This window comes from Dryas octopetala, chromosome 3, assembly GCF_963921425.1.
Source record: "Dryas octopetala chromosome 3, drDryOcto1.1, whole genome shotgun sequence".
Taxonomy (NCBI): Eukaryota; Viridiplantae; Streptophyta; class Magnoliopsida; order Rosales; family Rosaceae; genus Dryas; species Dryas octopetala.
Window position 1 is genome coordinate 19,857,684 of NC_141368.1, and position 23,043 is coordinate 19,880,726.

At 36.2% G+C, this 23,043-nt stretch overlaps 1 protein-coding gene and 1 pseudogene across 1 annotated transcript; both read left to right on the plus strand.

Annotated features, from left to right (window-relative positions):
* Positions 1-12,327: 12,327 nt before the first annotated feature.
* Positions 12,328-15,708, plus strand: LOC147291665 (uncharacterized). The gene is made up of 4 exons (XM_086235998.1): positions 12,328-13,826; positions 13,931-14,773; positions 14,869-14,974; positions 15,058-15,708. The coding sequence occupies exons 1-4, from the start codon at positions 12,328-12,330 to the stop codon at positions 15,706-15,708; spliced, it is 3,099 nt and encodes a 1,032-aa protein (XP_086092124.1).
* A 542-nt stretch (positions 15,709-16,250) lies between these two features.
* Positions 16,251-21,091, plus strand: LOC147291666 (uncharacterized; annotated as a pseudogene).
* The last annotated feature ends 1,952 nt before the right edge of the window (positions 21,092-23,043 follow it).

Sequence of the window (23,043 nt, forward strand, 5' to 3'; positions counted from 1 at the left end):
CCCAATATGTAATGGGCAAAAGGAGTAAGAGAGTAAACTAGTAGAGACATTAAACAAACTCCCAAATCCAGATTAAAGAACAAAGTCAAAATCAATTAGTTGCTGCCCTGTAAGTCTGTAACCATATTGGTATGAAAAATCAATTATTCCAAACTCTTATAATTATTTCCAGTATACTTTACTAGAAAAATTAACTTCAATATGATTTTTTTTCTAGAAAATTAGGAATAAATACTAAATTCCAATAATTGCCTCAAATTTTATTTTTTTTGCCTAGGGCCACCTAAATCCTCGGACCGGCCCTGATTCTGAATATCTACTAATTGCATTTTTAGGAGTTAGTGGGGATCAGGCATTTGAGCAGTTGATGGATTTTGGTGGTGAGTACGTACGATTAGAGTAGTTACGTACGTGCTTTAGTAGTGTATATGATAGCAACTATGAGCATGAAATCCAGTGTGCAGCATGAGCCTATTTGTTGTATTTATTGGGTTGTACCCTTTTTGTTGATAAGACTGGCATAAGGGTACAAGTCTAATATCTCAAGCTGCTTACTAATCTTGATACTGTTAGCCATTATGCATGGGGCACTGGATGCTTAGCGTGGTTGATTAGGCAGTTTGGATTTGCCTCTCGAGCTGGTGTGAAGAAAATTGGCAGTTATATGACACTTTTAGAGGCTTGGGTGTACAAGCACATGCACACTATTTTTGGTCCATCATACGACATGAATGATTCTGAGAATTCACCTCGTGCGCTTCGCTGGACTCCAAGGCAGGATAGTGGGAGTGATCTTGAAGCGGTTCAGAGAATAGGGCAACGACTTGATGTTCTGTCGGCTGATGAGGTATATCTGTAATTTAGAATTTTTTTATATAAATTTAGGATTATATTCTATTATTTTACAAATCTATTATGTTATTGTTTTCAACTATATTATATTATTTTTTTCAGGTTATTTGGGAACCATAAAAATCTCAAAGACAAGCACACTCATTGCCAGCTATAGCCTTCTTCACAGGGATGATAAGATGTTTTGATGTTGTTGAGCCTTATTGTCCCGAGAGAGTACTTAGGCAGTTTGGGAGGGTACAGACGATCCATCCTGCACCACGTGTGGTTTTTCAGGGAATTCGAGGTTCGAATGCGTACTCGTACAAACCCATGTATAATTAGTTTGCTGGTATGTACGTGGGAGGCATGGGGGAATCACATTTTGTTTGAGGAGGCTCGCAGTATACCGGTGAGGCGGCCATCAGATACTGTGAGCGGGTACATCGATTGGTTCACCACTATATCACATCCAATCGTCCATAACCCCACTCGTAGATGTGCATTTGACCTACATGCCACATCGGATATTACATACTACCGGGTACGTAAATTTACACTTAAAATTTTCTTGTTGTCCGACTGCATCTGCTAATGTTGGCATATTTTGGCTTTTAGGACCGCAAGGCTCGTGTGCTACGGATTACCCAGCTGATTGTTGACATGGGCGAAGAAGTTGTTGTCACACGTCCTACTCACCTTTATCAGTCGATTAAGAGTTTATAACATATTCTAGAGGGAACACACTTGTAGAACACTATGACGTACCAACACGGTTCGAGACGTCGTGCCCCCCCAAGGAGTATGTGTTGATGGTTTTGTAGTTTGTGTAACTTGACTAAGTTTTGAACTATGGCAGGATAGTTGGAGTGACTATGGTTTGAACTTTTTATAATTTGACATTTGACTACGATTTTAGCTTTGCGTGTTGACTATAGTTTTATTTATAATTCGACTATACTTTTGTTTATGTGGAATACTATGGTTAGTTTATATAATTTTCGCATAAATTGCATGGAAAAAAAACCTTTTGTTATACAGTTCGTTCGACAGTACTCTATCGAACATTTTCAACTTGTTCAACAGTACACTACCGAACGCTTTCAACTTGTTCGACAGTCAGCTATCGAACATATTCAATTTGTTCGATAGTTCACTGCTGAACATATTCAATTTGTTTGACAGCTCACTATTGAACGACCTGAATATACCTATCATGAATAAATTCACCTACTTATATATTTTTAAATAATGCAATAATCACATCATAAGTAAATACAAATAGTGCATCAAGTTCAAGGCTATGATAAGTAAATACAAATAATGCATCAAGTCCATAACATAATTAATCACTATCAAGAGACACGGGTTCTTGTGTGGATAGATCACTATGGCATACAAGTTCTTTGAATTGCTCAAGGTGATTTTGGTATCTAGTATACCACATTTTTGCGCTTTCGGTGGCATACAAGGTCCACACGGTTGGACCAGGTGGCATGAGGTGATCCGGTACCAAGTGTACCTATTAAATAGCATTAGACATGAGTCTTAAAGATAATTTAAATATCCAATAAAACAAACCATATAGTTCAATGTGTACCTGTACGAAATGATCGTTATTGACAAAACTGATAACAATCTCACGAATCTCGGATCTCTCAAGTGTATTTGGATGTACACTAAATGATAGGCATGTTAGGCATAACGACCCAGATACATGGGTCACCATTACATCATAGCATGTCGCGATTACATATCTCATCTCCAGCATGTCCATTAAATAATCCTTTGGTGCAAGAAGAGGTTCTTCAAAATACTCAATCGAATGCTTTGCTCAACAACTCGATATCGACCAAAAATGGACTCATATAGGCTGAACAATGACTGTAACGAGTGGAATAAATCTATGCGCACCTTCCGCCACACATCTTGACCCAACCCCAAAGCCAAAACTACGACTCTATAGCCATAATGACCGTCGGATTTCACATCAGTGGCACTGGTAATGAATGGTCTAATGCTAGCTTTGAATTGGTGTGTATACCGGTGGGTCGGAACAAATGGCGTGAGTGATGTCTTATATGTCTGTAGAAAAATATCAATAAATTAGATTATGCAACAAGTATTAGTAAAATAAAGTAAGATCATCCGGTTGAAATTAATTATATACCTTTAATTTGGATACTTGTGCCTTTGGCATCTTCTTTGGCGAATTGGTGCTAACTGTACATATTGTATATGATGGTGAGTGGCTATCTTGACTCGAAAGTGCATACTAAAAGTTTTATACGTGCAATCCATGATTAATACATGTGGAAATGCACGTAAGAGATCAACACACCCAGGATGGCTCCAAAACAAATCAGTCACAATATCATCACCACCATAACATCTATGCCACTCAAAGTATTTGTGTTCAGATAACTTACTTAGCAAACACTGCATTTCAATTTTTCCAGCTTTCTCTTTCACCCTATGGCGGTGTCTGACATTGTATATTATTTTGATTGTTGTTGTACTTGAATAATCTATTTCCTTTAAGATGGTCAAAATCTGCTTCGGTTTCACTAAATTCTTGGACATATCTACCAATAAAGAACTCTCTCTTTCAGATAATCTCCCTACAAATGAATGTCCTTCACCACTAACTAAAACTCTATGGTTATGCACTCCACATACCACACTTAGCTTCCATTCATCCTTATTACTAGTTTGCACACCCTTTAATGAGAATGGGCATCTACATCTTTTTGTAATAGAGTCCCTACCATCCTTAGGACGTTTTACCATACAACTATCAGCATCATACTTGGATGGCCTATGGCGACCACTTCATTCGTAACCAAGGAACACTCTAGCTTTCTTCTTCCCCACTCCTACTGCATTAGACCTCGATCATAATGACAATGACTATGTTGTTCATCCTTCCTTGTGCACGTGTCCAGTTAACCAATGCATCCTTCGAATGAAATATCTGCACATATAATTTACATATACAAATGGATGAATACTTCGTTCGTTGTGAATGCATTACTATAGTGACGTGAGTATTCGGTCAAAACCTCAGCCTCGACCTCGACCTCGGTCCCAATGTAGTCTTCAACCCTGCTGTGTTTCGAGTAGAAGCACCACGATATTGCTCATATTATTCATCGTCCTACACATAAAACATGGAAATGATGTTAAAACAGTGTGTTCAGTAGAAGGTTATCGAACACAGTGTATATGTTCGGTAGTAATTTGCCGAACGAATAACCATAGTTCGACAGTTAACTATCGAACAAGATCGATTTTACATAAATAAAAAAATTCATTCGACAGATGTCTTCCGAACATATGTAAAAATTTCGGCAGATTATTGTCGAAATTTGGAAGATTATTCGATGGATAGTCACCGAATGAATTTTTTTAAAATTTATTTGTAATTTTCATTCGGCGGGTAACCACCGAATATATTAACTTTGTTCGATATATATCTGTCGAACAATTGAGAAAAGTTCGGTACTAGTTTGTCGAACAAACTGCGAACAGAAAATGAAAAACACAAAAAAAAACACAAAAAATTACTATCATACCTCGTCTGAAGGCAAATAAAGGACGAGTGAAGGCACGATTCATGAAAACTAATATGTATTTCTACAATATTATTCCCTATATGTAACCAAGAGACAAAACTTAGGGTTTAATGGTTGAAAGATAAAGAGATGAGGTTATGAGAGGAGGGGGTGTGCAATGAGAGTTTTTGGATTATTGTAGTTGGGGTTTAAGCGTGTTGGGTTGGGTGTGTAAAGAAAGTTTTTTTTTTTTTTTTTTTCAAATAATGTAGGTTGTCCTTTATGGTCATTTCTCTTTGTGTCAATTAGGTAAATTCACAAATTAAGTTGTTGGGAGTGTGCAAAAAGAAAAGAAAGGGTATGCAAATAACAGCTCTCCTGAATAATTGTTACCATTGGTACAATGTATTTGCCTATTGATTTTGGGTTTGTTATTGGTTTTGAGTTTGATGTTCGCTTTTGTTGGTTTGTGGTTGAATTTCACAATGTGGGATTGTTGCTGTCAGACAGTAGCAATCTTTCTGATTGTTACTGACCGATAAGAAGAATCAGGTTTTGGTAATGTTCGACAGTAACAATAGCATCAATTTGCTACTCCCTGAATATTGTAACAATCTAAAAATTGTTCCTTACTCATTGACATGTATAAACAAAAAAATTGCAGGATTTCAAAAATGATGGCTCTGAAAAAGAAACAACCAGTGGTAGAGGAAGAAGCAAAAAGAAAAAGGTCGGGACGACCTCAATACAAATGAAACATGGTTGCATTTCAGAATGTCGTAGATAAAATCAAAGGCAACATCACTCCAAATACCTATCAGAAGCTTCAAAAGCCTTTCATAAATGTTTTCCTCAACGAGAAGATGGGTAGCAACCCAGTCAAGTCTGATGAGAACATTGAGTACTTCATCAAGGCTTATGACAAGAAGTCAAAAAAATTCATCTCTAGCAAGAAGAAAATTTCACTTAAAACAAGTGACATTGCTGAGTTACTCGGGCCGCCAGAACTTGGAAATGATGTCATATTATTCAAGAAACAGGTGAAGAAGACTAAGTTCATAAATGACTACTTTGAGAATAAAGAAAGGATAAGAAGAACATTGGTGGAAGCGGCTCTCTTCAAGGCAGTAGAAGAATGCAAGAAAACCAAGACAACACAATCAAGTCGCTCAATTGCAAGGAACAAAAAGGACAACAGTGACGATATTGTGCGATTAATAGTCTTGGAATTGTTGGCAACCTTTCTATTCCCTAATTCTGGAGTACACCTTGCTTAGGACCTAGTCAAGCATGCTGAAGACCTGAGAGGAATGATACAGAAAGATTGGACAAAGGAAGTGCATGACTACTTGCACAAATTGATCACTGTGCAAAACAAGCAAGTCCATGTCTGGTTGTGTTGTGGTGATACTGGTAAGCACTAAATTCAATTACTACATGTATTTCTTGTTTTTTAACATTGTTTAACCATGAATGTACTGCATCCTATTTTGGTTTTTTTTTTTTTTTTTTTTAAGCTGATAACTACTTCAATGCCAACAGTATTAGATCTGTCATAAGTCGAACATCATCAATCCAATAAGGGGGAGGGAGAACAAAACACTTGGAATTGTGAAGTGGGATCTAGATCATCTCAACCACATCCTGAAGCATTATAGACTTCCAGACTTTGAGGTAACTGCTGTCTGTAACTATTTTAAAATTGAAAATACTAACATTTTTTCATTTTAAATTATGAAGACAATGTTTCAAGGACAAGTGTCGGAGCAACCACTAAGTCAACAAGCATGTGAGCTGCAAGAAACAAATTAAAGACTCTGAAGAGGAAGAAGACGAAGAACTAGGCCAGACACTCCAAAATTGGGTAAAAATTTAAAAACCATTTATTGTGAAGAAACCAGGGAAAAGGAAATGTGATTGTTAATGGACTTGTTACTAGGATTGTCAATGTGTAGCGAGTCACTAATTGGGATTGTTACTGTGTGACAGTAAAATCAGGTGATTGTTACTGTGGAACTATGACAATCAAGTAATGGTATTGTCACAAAGTAACAACATGACATGTACTAAGTTAAAGTTAAATGCTACTGTATCAAAATAACAATATGGCATAGACTAACTTTTGAAATATTTCATGCAGATAGATGACTTTAAAAAGGAGCAAAATTTCAAGGGAGATAACATGAAATGCAACAATTCCATGACATTTACAAACAGATCATGTCAGATTTAAAGAAAATAGTAGACGATTACACAACCCAAAATCCAGATGGAATTGAGGGTGAGAAAGTGGTTGAAGGAATCACAACTTACGATAAAATACTGGAAGAGAAGATGATGCAGAATGGATGGCGGAGAAGTTTATGCAACAACTTGATCGTTGCAAACCCAAGAAATTTGGGAAATGATTTCTACTAGTCAGAGGGTTTGGCTCTAAAAGTGGCACTAATGCATATCGTTTCGAAAGGAATCGCGAGAAGAGTCAAACCCATCGCTATGCCATGACATACGAGCTTTTTCGGCCTTCTGAGGTCGTTTAGGGCCTCAAAACTGCATTTTAAACTTTCGAACATTTTATTTATTTTCGTTTATATTTTATTTGGGTTTGTAATTACTCGTGGGCCTTAATTATAAGGTTGCTTACGCCCTAGGGTTTCTTTAAGCGTACTTAAGCAATTTTACAATTGCTAGCCGAATTATTCTATTATTTGATCAAATTAATTATTGAGGTTTTCTCTCAATTTCCTGGTGGATTCCAGGGTTCTTGTTCTTTCAGGTTTATGCTTGTAAGCCTTGGTTGATTGTACTGCATCAGAAGAACACAAAATACTAGGAAATGGTGCTCAATGCAAAGGATGTGATTGGGAAGCTCAAGAGTGACCTTGAATCAACAGAAAAAAAAAAAAAAAAATTGAGTTCTGAGAGGAGAAGCGAAGAAATGATGAAGAGGAACAACAAGTCCTGAGAGCAAAAAATTAGTTCCTGTTTGAACAAGTAAAGAAGCTGGAAGCTGTCAATTCAAAACAGAAAAGGATCGTTCAAGATGATGATGAGGAAGAAAAGGAGCACACCATTGAGTTAACTACAGCACAACTTCCATACCCTAAGCATGCTGAGGGTGTGACCAGTCTACAACACTCTCGTCTATCATCCGAGCCCCTCGAAACTCAACAAACTGCAACAACTCCTCCACAACGTGATGAACAAGACCATTCTGACACTGACTCATTCCAATTGAGTCCAATGAATGACTTATTCCCAATGTCTCAACCTACAAAAGCGCTTCCACAACACCCTTCTGACATTGAAACCAGCCAACATAGTCCACCGCTTGAGAAAACTGAAGATGGAGCAACTTCAACACAAGAGAAAATTGAAATTGAAGCAACTATGGACCAGTAGGCTACAGACGTACCAGCTACGTACGACACAAGAGAACACTGAAACTAAAGCGACAATAGACCAGCAGTCTCTACCAATCTCAACAATTCTTGAAGCTGCAACAACTACTCAACCAGAGAATCAAACTCCATGTCGTGCCATTGTCCAATACTCAATGCTAAACCGATTGAAGCACATGGGTGACATGGTTCGAAAGATAGATAACATTTATGAATACAACTTTGTAGCAAGAAAAAAGAAGAAGAATGAAACAGGAGAGGAGGAAACCTTGGAAAAAGAAGAGCTTCCACAACAACTTAAACCAAAATGAATCATCAAAATAGCTCAAAGAGGAAAAAAAACAAAGCAGGTGGATGATGAACAACCAAGCTTCAACTTGCACCTGGATATTGAAGAGGAATCTGACAAGAAGTACAATCTCCAACAGTACCAGTAACTCGACAACAAAATTTGATAGTGGAACCTGTTGACACGATCAAGTGGACAAAATATCTGGTTTTTAAGTTGTTGAGTGAAGAAACTAAAAATTTGCTCATCCACTTTTGGACAAATGCCATACACCGGTACTGCTCCAAAAATTTAAAACTAATTACTTCAGTAATTATTTGTATTCTTCATGCAGCACATTGTTATAGGAAAAGCTAGACGGTGTGAGTTCTATCTCCAGACAAGATGTCCAAAATTTGATAATGGAGAATGCAATCGCAAACAATGTAAGACTACTTACTATGCAAACTCAAATTTTAAATTTTGAAACTACTTAAAAATGTTGGAAAATTGCATATCAGGTTATAGATTCCTTTGGTGACCTGCTACAAGAGGAGATGGACAAGATGGAATCCCAAACACTAGCACAGGCAAAATTCCTCGCAACCTTTGCTGTAGTAAGTTCATTTAAAGATTCATTAGTCAATACATAATTATTGTCACTCACAGTCAGTAAAAATTCAATAAACATTCACAAATCCATATGTTTTCATAACAGATCAATGAAGCAAAAGATGATAGCTTGGGGATTGTCAATTGAGCAATACCTAGACGAACCCCTTCTTTGTTCCCTGGGAAAGTCTGACAAGATACTCATCCCGATTGTCAATCATGAAGATTTCCACCACACGTTGCTAATCATGGACAAGGATGCAGGAAATTGGCTTCACTTTAATCCATTCAAACAAAGAAGGATTGGACTGGACTTGAACTAAAAGAAAGCCAAAAGATTGGTATATATGTTTAGATTTCATAACAGTAACAATTATTTTACCAAGTATTTTACTAATGTAACAACTAACTATTATATATGTTTAAAATGCAGAAACACGTGTGGACATATGGATATTAATCATGCAGGACCTAGTTGAGGACATTCTCAAAACGGGAACACGAAGAAAGCTGAGTAGAATGAGCACTTCAAAGGACATGAAGTTCGATGAGGTTGAGTTGACACAGGATACAATTTCGACTATCAAATGGTTGAAAGATTTCAACAATGACTATCAACTTCACCAGTCGAAAATATGCCCACAACAATTAGAAACATCGTAATTTCACCATCATATACATCAATTTTATTATTGCAAACTGATTCCAATCAATTTTCTTAGTGGAAACTTATTATTTATAAGAAAATGACAAACTCATCCAAATCATTTTTATTATGGTAGATGTTGGGCTCAATTTATATATATTAAAATCATACATTTTTGTTTACGTCTTTTAGCGTTTTTATTTCTTATGTTAATTATTTAGTTAATTAGTGGGTTTATTAGTTTTTGTTTCATTTTCTAGGTTTTAATGTTTTATTAGAATTTAGATTTATTTTAATTAATTATTGTATTTTTATTTTGTAGGAATTAAAATGAGAAACCCAAAAGAAATAGAAGAGGAAAATGGCCCAAAATGTTGAAGAGAACCTTTCCCATGTCACTGGCCCAAAATGGAAGGAGAAGAAGAAAAATAGAGAAGCCCAATGTCAGCCCACTTGCGCAGGCCCACTCACACACCAGGCCCAACCCGCCTTTGGGAGGCGAACAGTCATAAGGCTGGATGGGATTTATAGGGATGGCAAAATTCCCCACCCCCGAAAATTCACGTGGAGACCTATCCCGATTAAGCGGGTATGGTAATACCATCCCCGTCCCCGCCCCGCCTCGTATACCCGTTTAATAAAAATATTATATTATATAATTATATTTTAATTTATTATCTTAATTTTTGTTGTATGTCTTTAAAATTTAATAGTGTTCACTTTATAATTTAGTGTTATTGTAATATAATATGATGAATTTTAATGTATTTCATTTATTATATTATATATTTATATTAATTTGGTATGTTATTGATAAAAAATTTTTTTTTTTTAAAATAATAGGGGCCCCGAATACCCCCGATGGGAACCCAATTACCCGGCAGGGCGGGTATAGTATTGCCATCCTTAGATGGGAAGTTTCTCAGCTGCTTCCGTGCACTCTTCTCTCCTCTGCAGCTACAACACGCGTCCCCAAGCATCCAAAGCCAAGCCATGAAGCCAGCCAAGCTGCTCATCCCTCTCTTCTCTTCTCTCTCTCTCTCTCTCCCTCCCGTGCGCCCAGCCAAGCTCACAAGCCAGCAGCCTTTTTCATTTGATTAATCTTTTTATGCTCCAATAATTGCGCGATACGTGGCGAATTACAACCTTTTCCCAACTGCCACCAGCCCATTTCCTTATGTCTCTTCTCTCTCCCTTCAGCCATTCTTCATGCGTCACGCGTCCCACCCACCAGCCCTAATTCCTGCTATTGTTTCCCTATTTGAGGAAGGCTCAGCCTTCATTTTCCAGGTTTTATTTTCACGCCTCCTTGGAGGCCTCTGCCTCACAGTAGCTTAACTCTTGTCTATATTTTTTTTCTTTCTTTATTTATGTCTTTGTTATTTTTATTTTATTTATGTATTTCTTTCCTTGTTTTTATTTCTACCATGGTTGGTCACTAGACCCCTTTACCTTGGTTAGGGGAAAACACCACCATGTTATATTTTCTAGTTAATTTTTAGTTAATTTCTCATATTTTAGTTCATCAAAGTTAGAGATCTTATTCATAAATTGTGAAAAGAGCAAGTTTTCACCCATGACACCACAACAATTATATAAATAGACAACAGTCAATAGACAACGGTTCGTATTTTGTCCGTTATCTTAATTTAATACACAACGGGTATTAAGAAACCATTATATGATGGTATCATATCCAATGCTATTTGGTTGGATAGATTTTTCTAAATTATTAAAAACAATAGTTTTAGGAAAAACCGTTGTGTAGGGCAAGTTACACAAAAATTAAAAATTTGCGGGTCTTTGTATTGATAAAGCGCACGCCCGCTTTAATGAAACCCTTTTGGCGCCTTAAGTCTTTTTGGGTTAAACCCTCTTGACTTCACCCACCCATCAGACAGAACACTTAGCCCCCATTCGAGAAGCATGCACTGGGACTGAAGAAGCACTCAGCCCCATTGAACACTTCATCTGCATCCTCAATCTTCACTCCAGCCCAATTCGTACACTCATCGCTCAATCTTCACTCATCATTGGGACTGAAGAAGCACTCGTCGCTCAATCTTCACTCATCGCTCAAGCTTCACTCATCGCTCAATCTTCAATACTTCTGCCATCTTTCTCCTCCTAGCTCCTTCCTTATCGTCCATTTCTGTGCCCTAATTTCAACACTAATCGACTAAAGAAGCACTCCCGTTCATCATCTTCGCCTATCACTCAGGTAAATTTGGGTTAGGGTATGAAATTTGTTAAATAAAAACATATTTCAATATGGGTATGAAAAATCAGATTTCGAACGAGTCTTTTCCTCTTTAAATAAAAGCCCCAAATTTGGGTTAGGGTGTGCACTTCTGTTTTGTGGTTAGAAAAGCACCAAATTTCAAGGTTTTTTTCCTACTTGGTTTTGTGCTTTGTTTAGATCTTGATAACTTGTATAATTAATTTCCTATATATGACAGCATTAGTTGAAGAGGTGAATTGCTTAGTGAGCTTGGGGATTGTGAATATAGGCTGCGCACTTATTGGATTGGAAAGGTGAGTTCATCAGGCTGGTTTTCATTTTATTTTTCTTGTTTGGTTTTTTTTTTTTTTTCCCTGTTTTGTTGGTTCTGGCATGTAGTTAGGTACAGTTTGGGATAACTCACTACTTTGTTTGAGCTTGGTACTTGCATGTTGAATAACTACTTTGTTTGGTATAGTTTTATTTTTTGTAGGGATTGTGTTGATTTCTTGATGCTATTCACATTACTTTTGTTACACATTATAGAAAACATACTTGATTTTGATGGGAATAATAGTTAGGAGTCTGAAATTTTGTATTGAAGTGCATATATAGCTGCTGCCCCTCCAATACCCAAAAATATGTGTGTTAAAGGTACAGGATTTATGGGTTCTGGTATAGTGGTTATGTTTAGTTTGTGTTAATTTCTTTTTGTTTTGTTTCAATAGAGTCAATATTTGGTATGATTTTATAAATGATATGTTTGTTTTTGGTGAAAGATGGATAAGTCATGAATGTATGCGGATAGGAGATCAAGGGCATATGAGTTAGGGATTCAAGAATTCTTCAATTTTGCATTACAGCATGCTAGAAACCCAAACCTCATTCATTGCCCTTGCCAAAAATGTGGAAATATGAGACAATTTGGGATTGGAGTTATAAGGGATCATCTATATTTAAATGGGGTTGACCAAAGTTACAAAACTTGGATATGGCATGGAGAAGTTTCAAGTACATTTGCGAATGTAGGTAGATGTGTGGAGGAACAAGATGCTAATTTTGTTTCCGAAACAATGGATATGGGAGATAATGAAGAGGAAGAATGTTCAAATGATTGTAACGATTTCATTAATTCGGTTGGGGATGGCGATGAACCTTTATATCCTGGTTGTGATAAATTCACCAAGTTGGGAGCACTTGTAAGATTGTACAATTTGAAAGCAAAGCATGGATTGAGTGATGCAAGTTTCACTGACTCCTTGATTGCCTTTGGGGATTTTCTTCCATCAGGTAATAACATACCCACGTCTATGTATGAGGCAAAGAAGACTTTGTGTGCATTAGGGATGGACTATGAGAAAATACATGCATGTTCTAATGACTGCATTTTGTATAGGAATGAGTATGCTGATGAGGTTAATTGCCCCAACTGTACTGTGTCAAGGTGGAAGTTAAGTAAGGATTCAACTGTTAAGGAGGGAGTGCCCGCAAAGGTGTTGTGGTACTTTCCCATTATCTCAAGGTTTAAAAGGATGTTTCAGTCTAGTAAAACATTTGAGAGTTTGACTTGGCATGTTTATGAAAGAGTGAATGATGGTAAGATGCGGCATCCTGCAGATTCCCCGTCTTGGAAGTTAGTGGACTATAAGTGGCCTGAATTTGCTGAAGATCCTAGAAACCTTAGACTCGCACTTGCAGCTGATGGTTTCAATCCCCATAGCTCTTTAAGTAGTAGATACAGTTGCTGGCCTGTTCTACTTGTCACTTATAACCTTCCACCATGGTTGTGTATGAAAAGAAAGTTCATGATGATGAGTCTATTAATTTCTGGTCCTAAACAACTTGGAAATGATATAGACGTTTACCTAGCACCTTTGATTGATGATTTAAAAAGTCTATGGCAGGGAGTTGCAGAAGTGTATGATGCATACAAAGGAGAGTATTTCACTCTAAAAGCTGTACTTTTATGGACAATAAACGATTTTCCAGCCTATGGTAATTTATCTAGATGTGTGGTAAAAGGATATAATGCATGTCCAGTATGTGGAGAACACACAAAACCCCACAGGTTGGTTCATGGTAATAAATGCTCATACATAGGCCATCGAAGATTCTTAGAACGACATCATCCTTATCGAAAGCAAAAGGCTGCATTTAATAATTGTCAAGAATTTTCTCCACCTCCTGTGCCATTAAGTGGGGAGGAAGTATTGGCAAAGGTGGAAAGCCTTAATTTCTTACCTTTTGGGAAGAAAAAGTGGCCTCGTAACCGAGTGGAAGGTGATACAAGAGCGTGTTGGAAAAAGAAGTCAATCTTTTTTCAACTCGAATATTGGAAATCTCCCATGTTCCGCATATTCTCGATGTTATGCACATTGAGAAAAATGTATGCAATAGTATTATCGGTACATTGTTGAACATTCCTACCAAAACAAAAGATGGGCTTGCAGCTCGTTTAGATCTCCTGGACATGGGGGTACGTACTGAATTAGCACCTATTGTTGGAGAAAAAAGAACTCATTTGCCTGCAGCTAGTTGGAATCTTTTGAGGGAAGAGAAGAGAACCGTATGCAATTCTTTTTTTGGTATAAAAGTCCCTGAGCAGTATTCTTCAAATGTTAGAAGTCTGGTATCAATGGAGGATTTAAGACTTGTTGGTCTTAAGTCACATGATTGTCATGCCTTCATGCAACAATTGCTCCCCGTGGCCATCCGTTCAATTTTGGAGAAGCCTGTGAGATATGCTATAACCAGATTTTGTTTCTTCTTCAATGCTATATGTAGTAAAGTGGTGGATACTTCTATACTAGATAAGACGCAGGAAGATCTAGTGGTTACACTTTATTTGCTCGAGAAGTATTTTCCACCATCATTTTTTGATATTATGGTTCATTTAACGGTGCATCTTATTAGAGAAGTTCAGTTATGTGGACTAGTTTACTTTAGGTGGATGTATCTGTTTGAACGGTATATGAAAGTACTAAAGGGGTATGTTCGGAATCGGTATCGACCCGAGGGTTGCATTGTCGAGTGTTATATTGCTGAAGAAGCTTTGGAATTTTGCTTTGAACATCTTTCTCGTGCCAGTACTGTTGGAATCCCATCAAGACACAATCAGGGATCTTCTAAGGAATGTAAGCCCTTATCCGGTGCTTCTATACATAGGGTTGATCGTGAGCTTTTGGACCAAGCCCATCTGTTTGTATTAGAGAATACAAATGAAGTGACACCTTATATCGCGTAAGGGATATCTGACTTCATTTTCATGTTCATTAATTAAGTCTTTGAGTAGCACAACTGTCAATATTAATTGAGGATTCTAACATTTTTTGTAGTGAGCATATGAGCTATTTGAAGGCTACACATCCTAGGTTCAAAAAAAATGAAAAGTGGCTGCAAGATAAGCACAATCGCACTTTCATTCTTTGGTTAAAGAATCGAGTAAGTGTTAGTTTCTTAAAAGGATGCACTAAGCTATATAAGTAATTCCTAGATTGTATGTAAATGAGTGTTTATCCTTCCAGGTTAAATCTGACCTCAATTGTGAAACTAATGACATACCAGACACGCTGAGTTGGCTAGCTAATGGGCCATGCATGGAAGTCCCGAAATTTAATGCTTATTCCATTAATGGGGTTCATTTTAATACTAAGACTTGTGATGCAGTTCGGGCTGTTCAAAACAGTGGCGTGTGTTGGGTTGGTGATACAATGCAAATTTCTAGTGCGAGAGATAAAAACCCCATAATCACATATATGTGTTTCTATGGGGTGATTCAAGAAATATGGGAACTTGACTACTTCAAGTTTAGAATTCCTATCTTTAAGTGCGATTGGGTTGAGAATACAAATGGAATTAAAATAGATGATCTAGGCTTTACTTTGGTCAATCTTAGTAGGATAGGTTTCAAGCATGATCAATTTGTTTTGGCTAGCCAAGTCAAACAAGTCTTTTACGTGGAAGACCCTGCAGATGTTGCATGGTCTGTTGTTCTATCAACCCAAGATAGAAATTACAATGATTGCGATTATGATGTTGAGTTGGGGGATATTATAGTGGATCATGAACCTTTTACCAGAGATCTTCCATCCATTAAGACATTTGATGACATTGTTAGTGAAAATCCTACAAACTGCATTAGACCTGATGGTGAGGGTATATGGATTGATCAGTAGTATCAAAAGGGCATTTATCTAAGGTAACTGGTTTTTCTGTTTTGCTTGGGCCATGACTGTGTGCTTATTTTTAATGTGTGATTTCTGGTTAAGTGTTTTTCTGGTTATATAAAGCTTTTAATCCATGTATCTGATTATATAAAGCTTTTAATCCATGATTGGTATTGTTCTGCAGGTGCTTTACTGCATTCTTTGCATTCTTTGCAAAATTTAGCAGAAACTACAGATAAGTAAAGGTTAGTTCTATTAATCTAATTGGAAAGATCTGTAGCATATCTCTATGACACTGCCATTCATGAGTTTTTACTTGGTACTGAAAATTAAATCTTTAGTAGTAAATTCTATAGGTTTCAATCATTTATTATTTTTTTTTTTTACAGTAATCAAAATCAGCTGAGCCCACTTCAATGGGTGCAAAGGCAGTGGCTTCCTCCAAGAAGAAGACCTCCAAATCAAAGGCAGCTGAGCCCACTTCATCTCAATCGAAGGTGACAAAGGACACTGCCACCACCGAGATCTCAGTTAATGGAAAGAATAAGAGGGGGATGGTTACAATGCCTCGCATTGTAAAGCGAAAAATAATGAAAGTCAAAAAGGTGGTGGAGTTCAATGCAAAAGGGCAGCCACATAGGAAGGCAGCGATCGAGATGCAGTCTTACATTGGGACTTTAGCACGTACAAAGGTCCCAATTATCATAGACACTTGGAAGAAAGTGGATGATCATGTAAAGGACAAAATTTGGGAAAATGTAGAGGTAAGCAACATTTGTCCCAAATTTATATGACTAGTACATTATCATACTAAAACATTATAAAATTACAGTTTTATTAAGATGTAAATTGTGTAACGTGTGTTTCTCTATGCAAGTAGATGGCTTTTGTGCTACCTGCTGAATGTAGGAAGATGGTGTTAGCATCTGCATCATCTAAGTGGAGGGAATTCAAGTCCAGACTGACTACTAAATATGTACTCCCTTACAAAGACCAACCTGATTTATTAATTGACCCTCTTAAAGAGTATGAATTTATTGAGAAGGCAGATTGGAAGGTCTTTGTGAACTCTAGGATTTCGGTTCAGTGGGAGGTAAGATATTAATTTGTACATAAATTCCCTACTTTACAGAAATTATGCCTATTTTTTCTTGGTTATATTGAATTCTTGTAGCCCCTCCATTTCTTTTCTGGTTGGGCAGTAATGCTTCATGAAAGAAAAAAAAAAATTAAAAAACATAATTTTCTTAATCTTATTGTCACCTCAAGAAGAGCAATCACCATTACATCCTCATCCTTGACTTGATTCAAATATCACCATTATGGCTGAATTGATAAGTAATGTTATTAATATACTGTACATCATATTAGCATTCAGGCATACATAACTATATATACTGTTATTAATATATATACTATACTTTGTCAATTAATAAGTAATGTTGCAATTGTGTGGCTGGATTCAACTCATGAATTGCATGCAAGTGCGCTGCCAGGACTTTGAATTGGGATGACCATGCAAGTGATCCTTGGCCTGGTCTGCATGTCAGCTTTTTCTTTTGTTTTATTTCTGTACAATTGTTGTTTTTAAACTTGTAAATAGAGTCCTCACTGTGTGGAAATATTCTATTGTTCACAACGAACAGGTGGATAGGAAATCTAAGCATGAGTATCATCATAGACTATCGCGTAAAGGGTATGCTGGTTTGGAGGATGAACTGGTTAGTGTGAATTTTAACTGCCTTGGTTGAATATATATTAAGATGTTAATCAAGTTTATTAAGATGTTAATCATTTGTTTGTTTTAAAGATGAAAACAATGCCTGATGCGGAGTTTGATCGGGCAACCCTTTGGATTAAAGCACACGAAGATAAAAGTGGGAAGATCCCAAATGCAAAGGTAGCGAAGACTGTTGCCAGAATTGTAAGTAAGCTACTGATATTGTATTGATTATAATCCTGCCAATGTTGGATCTGACAATGTTGACTTCTTTTAAATTTGAAATCAACTTTATTTGTCCTTGTTTATTTATAAGACATATATTGTTTTAGGATCGGAGGATTTGAAGAAACAGGTAGCTGATGGCACATTATCTATTTCTGGTTCCACTGATGTGCTAACAATGGCATTAGGGACCCCTGAGCACTCGGGGCGAGTTAGAGGTGTGGGAGGTTATGTAAAGCCAAGTTCTTACTTTAGGCTCCCTCCAAGAAAGAGTATAAAAGACACAATCAGAGATAGTGTCAAACAGATCATAGAAGAGGAGCGAGAGAAGATAATAGCTGAGGAACGAAAATATTGGATGGAGAAAATTCATGAAATAGAGGAAGGGAAGAATTCCAAGGCTAAGGGACCAACCCCTGAGATGTTAGCCCCTACTCCCGGTACTCCATCAACTCCTCATACTGTTGGATATGGCTCTGATAAAGCAAGCACCAATGTAGTCAAGAAGACTCTTATTCTAAACAAAGTTGAGGAGAATATTGAAGAAAATGTGGAGAATAATGAAGAAGAATGCTGAACAACAGGTGGACAAGAAAGACACGCAGAAGATCGATGTGGATGCTGATTGTGTCCACCTGAAATCTGGGCAGGACAAGAAAATTGTTTTGAAGGTATATATTTCATCCCAACTTAACCCAAAGTATTTTCCCTACATTAATCTGTATGTGAGCTAATTAATACTATATTTGTTGTGAGATGGCAGTGCACGAGAAACCACTAGCTAGCTTGTTCACATGTATAATAAACCACTATAACATATATTCATTGGAGTTCACCATCATATAATCATACATACTATATAGCTAGTATGACTGTAAACTAAGTGGCTCAATCCTCTGAATTAACATACAATAATTTGACTATAAACCTTGTTTGAATCTACATTATAAATTTATAATAATACTTGGCCATTACCCCTCTTTGCAATATGCATTGTATTCATCAGATCAATTTCTCCCTTGCCTAACTACAAAGCTAGCTAGCCTTAATTTTTCTCATTAAGTAACCATGAATATGACTCATAGACACTCTTTTATAATTTGACTCATAGACGACACACCTTGGCAAGCTGGCAGCTGCTGCATGTACAAATTAAGTAGTCAAATAATACAACATATTGATTTTTAATGATTATAAGTACTCCATTGAGGTTTGAATGAATTGAAACCCAGCCCTACAATTAATTTTTATAATGTTATATGTGCTTTGGATGTGTGCTCACTTGACAAGATTGTGTTGAAGAAAGCGAAAGATGAGAAGCAACATAGGATGAAAGGGATTGTGTTGAACCTGCAAACAATGCCTACGCCACTGAAGTTGTTGTGCATGTATGCACAAAATGTAATGAATGAGGGATTAACAATCAACTTTGAAATAGAGGCGGACGTTTTTGGGGCAGCTCGTAGAACCTACATGCTGTACGAAGATATTACCCAATTTGGTGGCATGGTTGAAATATCAGCCAACTGCATTGTGGTTTACATGAGGTAAAAAAAATGAATAGGGGATTTTTACATATTAATATCCAGCAAAAAAGATGAGATTATTCAATCATGCTAGCTATTTGACTTGCTAAATATTTTTTAGGTACTTGTACAATGTGGTGAAGAGATCAAAGATGGTAAACATGGTTGGTTTCGTAGACCCTGCTCGAACTGGTGCAATAGGGTGTGGAACTGTAACGGAAAGAACACGGTACTTGGCAGATAGGTTCACCACGTCTTCTAACGATAAGATTTTTTTAGTCCCTTACAATTCCGGGTAAGTACGTTATTCAATGTTAAAATATCTTTGATTGTCAATGTAAATACACATTTCCAGCCATGTAATGTATTTAAAGAGAATTTTAAATGCGTAGAAATCATTGGATGTTGACGGTTATCAATCCGGACAAGGAGATTGTCTATTTTATGGACCCAATGAGAAGGCGTCTGATCGGTGATGAATGGAGAACTGTTGTGGACAAGTAAGGCTGTCATTTTTTTCTCATCAGTTTATAATTTCATTTACATATCTCAGAAAGTGTTAAAATCATTTGGTTTTTCGATCATGCCACAGCGGGATTAAAATATTCAATGCTCAAGTGAATAGGCAAGGGCGTAAAACAATAATTTGGAAAAATATGGCGGTAGGTTGGCTTGTTTGCTTTAAACATCAAATAAAAAATTGCTAAATGAACTGTATATGTGCTCATTCTAATTAATGTTTATTTGTATTTAGGGCATTCCTCAACAACCAAGCTAGTGACAAGGAGTGTGGTTATTTTGTTATGCGCTTTATGAAGGAAATAATTGAAGATGAAGGCTTAGCTTTTGTGAATAAGGTATGAATTAGTCAGCCAACCTGACATTACGTTGGTCATGTTTTTGGTATGAGCAGTGATATGATAATTGTCTTTTACTTGGACATTTTGAACCCTAGGTACTCTTAGGAGCTATATAATATCATGTCAAAATGACTTATAAATTGTTTAGACCTTGCTTGGCATTTATAAATGGGTATTCGAATCTTGAGAAAGAAGTTAATGTATTGTTGCAATTTATAATGCTTTAATTTGTTTTGTGGCTGAAAGCTTGGAAATGTAGTAAAGGAATAAAAGGAAACAAATTAGTTGGGGGAGTCTGTTTTGGGTGCAGATTGGGAATACTTGGTGGATTCTTTCAAAATTGTGGAAGTGGACAGGTTATATTGGCCCCTGTTTGATGATCACTTGTGTTAATATATTGGAGCTTGATTCTGGATATAGGCCCCTATTTTATCTTGTGGATGCTAACTATATATATATATATGCTTGCTACTGGATGTTGAAACCTGACAGTGGCATATTCTTCTCTTGCATGCCTATGTTTTTCAATATACCTACTTAGGGGCGCGCATGTTCTTTAGTTTTTTCTTTCTGCTGGACTGTTTGCATTTTTGGTTGAATTTTATTTTTAATTAGTACTCCATCTTTGCCTTGTTTCAGTGGGAACGAAGGCAAGACAACACTTATACCCAAGAAGATATCGATGAAGTCCGGGCTGAATGGGCAAACTTCGTGGGCCAGTTTATGTAGACATTTCTGGTTGGATTTTTGCATGACACCTTTTTGACGTAGGCCATATGTTTAGCTAGACTAGCTTTGAGTATATATGATATATTGATTACTTTGCTAGATTAGCTTGGGATGATTGATAGGCTAGCTGCTGGATAATATTTTGATATATATATGGCAGCAATTAGGTTGATTAATTAGATTGATGCCTAGTTTTTTGGAAAGGTATATATGGAGGGTTTTTGTTTATGGCATATATGGCTGGTTTTGTGAATGAAATTGGGTTAAGGGAGCAAGGTACATATATACAATTACTACCTTCAAATATCTTATATTATTTGGTACTTTAGAAACTCCAATCCTTTATTATTGTGAATTGGTATTTTGTAAATGTATAATTTATTAGGAATGTTAATTATGAAGGGAATCAATTTGGAACAATTAATGGTTGTACCAAAACAACTTATCTCATCAATCAGATTCTGCATTGTTTGTTCATAATTGCATTGTGGTCAAAGACAAATGGGAGTTTCTAAAAACAGATTTAAATAGGCACATTATACAACAGTTTTTCGATCAAAATCGTGGTCTGTGCCCTTGACTTACAATGGTTCAATATCATAAACCATTGTCTAATTCTTAAGCATACCACACAAATCTTAAAAAGCCATTGTGCTAAGTGCCTTCATACAATAGTTTCTAACCCAAAATCGATGTACCAAATAAGTATATACAACGTTTATATGGTTAATATTCAATTTTCTTAATGCATGAATATAACGGTTTCATATAAAACACCGTAGTTTGAAAAACCTATAGACATGGCAATACACATATTATTCAATAGATTAAATAACGGTTTTTAACAATAAACCGTTGTTTTAATGACTATTTCACCTCGTGTTTCTACCTAAAATAGTTGTAAAACTAATTCTTTACTTAACGTAACCGTTGTTTAACATATCTCTACACATCGGTTATTAAATATAAACTGATGTTTAAATTGGCACTCAACAACGGTATCCTCCAAATCATTGATTTTAAAGGTTGTATATACAACGGTGGTACATCTATAATCGTTGTGTAGGTGCACCAGGACAATGGATTTTATCCGTTGTCTATTGAGGTATGAATAGACATTGATCGATTAGACGACGGTAAATTAGAAACTCACACAACGGTGAAAATCCGTCTTCTGATTGCTATTTTGTAGTAGTGTGATGCCATGTATCATGGGTAGTTATAAGCATCTTTTCCACATTTATGCTTGGTTGTTAAAGTTTAATGCAATTTTTTTTTATCTCTAATAGTTACTAAAATTTGGTTTCACTTGGGATGCTTAGAGGTTGTATCTTTAAGCAAGAACAAGATCTATTATAAAGAATCATTTATTTAGTGCTTAAAATATAAATACATTTGGTGGGGATGTCAAGTTGAGTCTTAGGTGCCCTTCTTTCTTGGGAAATAGCTAGATCTTTACTACAAATAATTATATGGTGGTGTGGACCCTAGACCTTAGTTCTATACCAATTTCACACCCTTCCACCCATATTTCTCATTTTTATTTATTAGTTAGTTTGCTATTTAGTTTCTTTTATCAAAATCTCAAAAATCTTCCAAACTAGGTTAGATCTAAATTAATATAAAGTTTACAATTAGTGTGTCTCTTTTTAAACACTCCTTGAGGTTCGATCTCATTAGTACACAACTTTTACTACAAGGCTCGTATATTTGCGAGTAATAAATAAATTACAACAAATTTTTGGCGCCGTTGCCAGAGAGTATTTTGATGCACTAGTTTAGGCTTTTTGTTAGTTTAAATCTTCCACTAGTTGTTCTTTTACATTTTTTTTTCTAGAAAAGAATAAAAATATATATATATTCCAAATTGCAGACTTATAATTAGTTAAAAAAAAAAAAACAAGTGAAAACACTTGACTGCTACTACAGCAGCCAAAAAAACCCACCAACCCAAACCTGCTCATCATGAATCAACAGTAGCAACAGCTTTATTACAACACTGCTAAACACTAAAATCCAATCAGCCAAAAACCATAAACTCACAAAATTTATTTAAATTCAATATAACTGGAAAAGCACAATAAATATTCATTAAAAGAACAGAAAAAAAAGTAACAATGTCAAGCGCGCTATTATTACTATCAAACAATAACAATAAATGATTGTTACTGTCAGATAGTAACAATACATGATTCCCACTCTCAGACGATGATAATAAAAAATACCAACTTCCACCTGTTAAAACACCAAAATATGAAATAAGTAACTATTGAACAAAAAATGG

Bases quoted from the DNA above. Each gene is read 5' to 3' on its own strand.
- LOC147291665 (XM_086235998.1), top strand. From the start codon at position 12,328: ATGTATGCGGATAGGAGATCAAGGGCATATGAGTTAGGGATTCAAGAA. The intron at 13,827-13,930 runs GTGTTGGAAAAA...TGTATGCAATAG, and splicing joins GTGGAAGGTGATACAAGAGC to TATTATCGGTACATTGTTGA. The intron at 14,774-14,868 runs GTAAGGGATATC...CATTTTTTGTAG, and splicing joins GAAGTGACACCTTATATCGC to TGAGCATATGAGCTATTTGA.